The sequence below is a fragment of the Belonocnema kinseyi genome, chromosome 4 (assembly GCF_010883055.1).
Source record: "Belonocnema kinseyi isolate 2016_QV_RU_SX_M_011 chromosome 4, B_treatae_v1, whole genome shotgun sequence".
Taxonomy (NCBI): Eukaryota; Metazoa; Arthropoda; class Insecta; order Hymenoptera; family Cynipidae; genus Belonocnema; species Belonocnema kinseyi.
In genome coordinates, this window is record NC_046660.1 from 55,299,710 (window position 1) to 55,304,502 (window position 4,793).

General features: G+C 29.0%; 1 protein-coding gene across 1 annotated transcript in view; it reads left to right on the plus strand.

Moving 5' to 3' along the window:
- The first annotated feature begins 4,257 nt into the window (after nucleotides 1-4,257).
- The window catches only part of LOC117170899 (cytochrome P450 4c3-like), a 6,909-nt gene continuing 6,373 nt past the window's right edge, over nucleotides 4,258-4,793 (plus strand). The window contains exon 1 of the mRNA XM_033357946.1: nucleotides 4,258-4,276. Coding sequence (XP_033213837.1) covers nucleotides 4,258-4,276 — 19 coding nt within the window. The remainder of the gene's footprint in view (nucleotides 4,277-4,793) is intronic.

Below are 4,793 nucleotides of genomic sequence, written 5' to 3' on the forward strand. Positions count from 1 at the left end.
AAGGTGGGTTTAAACAAAAATATTTTTTTTAATAAATAGGATAGCTACCCCTAAACTCTTTTTTTGTGTCTATGATAATATACACTTTCCATATACAAAGACAATTAGGAAGATAGTTTTATAACGTGGTAAATAAAATAGAGTCCATTCAACATAAATGAATAAATTAGGCGGGGGTAAACCACCCCTCAATTATGCATAATATTTCAAAATTAGTCTAAAATCAAGAAAAACAACTTGAATTAAATACATGATGCACAGAAAAAACAAGACGAAGGTTTTTATATATTTTTTAAGAAACAAAAGCATTTAAGATGGTAACTACCCCTGAACTATATTTGAAAAAAAAAATTATAAAAATAATTAAAAATCATACATATTATATAGACAAAAATATTACATTTAGGTTAATGTTACAATATTCTGAATTCGTGTCAGTATATCGAAGATGTATTCTTCGAACTTTGAGCAATAATGGTGTTCGTCAAAAAAGTGTTTAAAACGTAATAATTTCTTACGCCATAAACTTTAATTATAGCTATACTCGTGCCGCCTAATGTGTCACGACGTGCTTTACAAAAACTACCAAAGATAAAGTCCACCAGATTTTTTAATTTATCTACTTTATCTTCAATGTATCTGCTTTTGTACCATGCATATTCAAGAAGATTAGTATATATTGGCGAGGTTAACTGATTATACACCAAAGACTAAAGTTTAATAATATTATTGCTGATATAAAAATAAAAAAAAGAAGAAAATTGGAAAAGTGATGCATGTAATTTTTCTAAATTGTCAAGACAAATAAATGCGTCCAAAGGTTGAATTTTTCCTGTTGTTCCTGTTGACATTATACTAAAATTTAGATTTAAAATCATCTTGTTTTGTCGCAAGATAAAATTTATCACAAAATTTACAATAATAGCATAGCTGACAACGTTTAATGAATACTAGATGTAAAAATATTTAAAAAATATGATAAGATATAATTTGATAAAATTGTAAATTTTAATATTATTCTAACAGGAACGACATGCAAGATTCATAGAAAGCAAATCAAAATTATTTAGGGGTAGCTACGCTTATTAATGTTTTGAAAAAACTTTGGCAAAATAGGTCAACTTTATTTTTGTCTCAAGTGCAAAATATACTTTTTTACGCATTTTTCCCCAATTAATTTAGCAGTTTTCAACGTATTTGAAAATAGGCAGGGGTGGTTTCCCCAGCGTAATTTTTTTATTTATATAGGAGCTACTTTATTTTACTTTATTCGGTTTAAAACTATCTCCCAAATTCTTTTTGTGTATGAAGAGTATATTTTATCACAAACAAAAATAAAAAATTTTAGCAGTAGCTATCCCTCCTATTTAAAACAAATTGTGGTCGGAAACGAACTTTGTTTTTGTTTCAATTGCAAAATATATATATTTTTAATTTTTCTCTTATTAATTTTGCAATTTTGAGCACAGTTAAAATTATTTAGTGGTATTTCATCCCCGCTTAAATTATTTATTTATGTTGGAGGAACTCTATTTACTTCCTTCGTTATGAAATTATTTTCAGTATTGTCTTTTTTCATTGAAAGTGTATATTATCATAAACAGAAAATAAAAAGAGTTTAGGGGTAGCTACTCCCATTCATTTTTTGTCTTAAGTGCAGAATATATTATATTTTTAAAAATTGTTTTCTTATGAAATGAGCAATTTTCAGCACACTTAAAAAGTATGAAGGTGTGGTTAACCCTTGCGTAATTTTTTTACTTATGTTGGATGGACTCTATTTTACTTCTTTCGTTATGAAACTCTCTTCCTAATTTTCTTTGTGTATGGAAAGTATATATTATCATAGACAAAAAATTGAAAGTTTTAGAGGTGAACACCCCTATTAATTAAAATTTTTTTTTGACGAAACGAGTCAACTTTATTTTTGTCTCATATGCAAAATATATTATTTTCAAATCTTTTTCTGTAAATTCAAATATTTTTAGCACTACTTCAAATTTATGTAGGGGTAGGTTAGCCCCTTCAATTTGGTTTTTACACACAAAACTATACAATCAACACTTGAGACCCCTATTTTCGAGGGGCTCTTTCACCCCCTTAAAATGTTTTTCCGCAGATAAAAAAGAATACGTGTCGCTTTTTTCAAGAATTACAACATTTATCAGGGAAAATCAAATCGATGAGGGACAGCTTGAGTACTTTCCTTGTTAGAGAAATGCTAGAAAGTTGCTTTTTCTGAAATCAAGAATCCTTTTTTAACATTTTCAAAATAATAATGTATTTTTTTAGGCGTATCATTTTTATTTTTCCCTCATTGTTTAAAAAATCTTAATTCAAACCAAAATCTATCTTACACAAGTGAAACAAAGCAAAGAATGGAATAAGTAGAAGTAGGGGGGAGGCTAGATCTATAAACTAAGTGTGAAAGCTTCTTTTAGAATGCCAGCAAGAAGTTTATTGTAAAGCGAAAAATTAAAATTCGGAATTTTGACTATTTTAATACCAGCCTTTTTTAAAGTTTATTTACCACTGCTTCATAACTAAAACGAGAACTTACAATAATTATTACCTCACTAAGTGAAAAGTTGAGAAAAAGTAAACATTTAAAAAAACTGCAAATATCCGGCATTAATATAGATAAAGATATAAATAAGCAATTAAAATTTTTTTAAACAATTATTTTCACTAAATTCAATTCATCATTAGGTCACATAAAGCCAAAATCTATAAATAGTTTAAAATTTAAAACAAAACCGCAACTGTACACAAGTGAGCAATTAGAATATCATTGACTATAATAAAAAATGGTTGATACACTTATTTTAGTTAAATTAAATTAATTATTACTTTACACTAATTACAAAACTTACAAAAAATTTAAAAATTCCGAAAGAACCGTGACTATCCAGTATTAAGATTGGAGAAGATGGCTATAAATTATAATAATATTAATTTGTTGAAACAAATATTTTTGCTATATGAAAATAAATGTCAACTCACTCTAAAAAAAAGCAGACAAAAAGTTGAAAATTTCAGGAAAAATCGCCATTTCTGCCATCAATTAAAGAGAATATCATTAAAAACAATAGCAAATTGTTTAAACAAATATTGCTGTTACCGACAATGAACTATTAACTCTATTTAATTAAAAGTGGAACGAAAATATAAAAGTTGTGAAAAACTGCGACTTTATATCTCTATTCCGAAAGAAAATTGTTAAAAAGTATCATAAATTGTTTAAATAATTTATTTAAACGTCTAATGATCGCTATAGAAGTGTTAGTTTATGTGGTAAAAATAATCTGCAATATATATTTGAAAGGTGGCATCGCCGTTTTTTATTAATTCATTTGAAAAAAAGTTGTACTTAATTGTGCTTTATTTTGATGCAATTTCTTTGTTTGTTAAGTAAGTCCAAATTTGAGTCACAGTGAACACAAAATAATTTTCAAGACGAGCAACGCCATTTTTTGTTGTTGAAAAAACGAAATTTGTGCAGAATTGTGCTTGGTTTGTGCTCCATTGTGCCGGAAACAATTTTTCAAAAATGTTAAAATTGGAGATGAAATTAAGTAAAAAAAGTTTGCCGGCCCAGCTTCGCCATTTTGTTAAAAAAAAACGATGGTGCTAAATTGTGCTGGATTTGCAGAAATTTTACACAAAACTATAAAAATCACTGAGGCCACAATTTCTGAAGATATACCCATTTTTCAATAGTTCTAACTCGACATTAAATCATAAAAGCATTAGACTAAAATCTTTATACAATCAAAAACAATCAATTGTCAACTTGAATGTACAATCACTAACGGTAGCGGTAACTGACCACAGTGAGACCATTAAAGACACTGAATTAAATTACAAGATTATTTTATGAAACTTTGGACCAGTTAATATGAGCAGAAAGATAAGGTTAAAAAATATAAATTGTATATAAGTTGCATTCTTCAGTTTTATTGACTGTAAGCATAAAATAGCTAATTAACTGACCTACTACTTATTGAGTTGTTGACAATTGATAAGAGACCAATGATTTCTGATATAAAATTTTTATTGACAAAGTGTGTTCCTCTCTGAACCTCACTTATCTCATCACATGATTGTTTAAAATGTTAAAAATTGAAAAATCAAAATATTAAAAATTTCTGTTAATTTAATACTTCTTTATCATATTTGTAGCTGAATTCAGTATATTTGTGTGTTGCTGAATTTGGTGAATTGCAGTGAGATTTGAGCTGAGTTAATGGGCAGAGTATGAAGGAATTGTGTCTGAGTGAGATTTTGAGTGATAAATATCATAAAACTGAAAAAGTGAGCGATATTTTAAGTTCTTGAGTCAGTTGTGGATTGCCTAGAAGGTTAGTTTGTTTAGCGTGTGCAGCAGGGTAAGGAAGCACGTACAGATAAGTAGCAGCAACAGGGCAGGTTAGGTAGAAAGAAGCACGGAGGAATATCAGGTAGCAGAGTGGGGTAGTACAGTTGCAAAAGAGTGTAATAAAGCTGCCAGATCGTGGATGAAATTTACCCCCACCATACCTACCGTTTGGTAGCCGCAAAACAGAAGGTGCATGATTACCACTGTGAGTTCGTATGTAAGCCGAAAATGCACGACTCGACTTCGGAGTTCTGCTGTACGATGATTGCCGATCTGAAGGCTTCGGAAGACTTCGATGGTTTTCTATTTATATCACGCTCCCCGTTTGAAAGAAATTGAAGAAACTGGCGTTTTGGATCTTTTGCGTGATTCTTAATTTTATGCATACGTCGATTTTCAGGTTATGTTTCCCAGG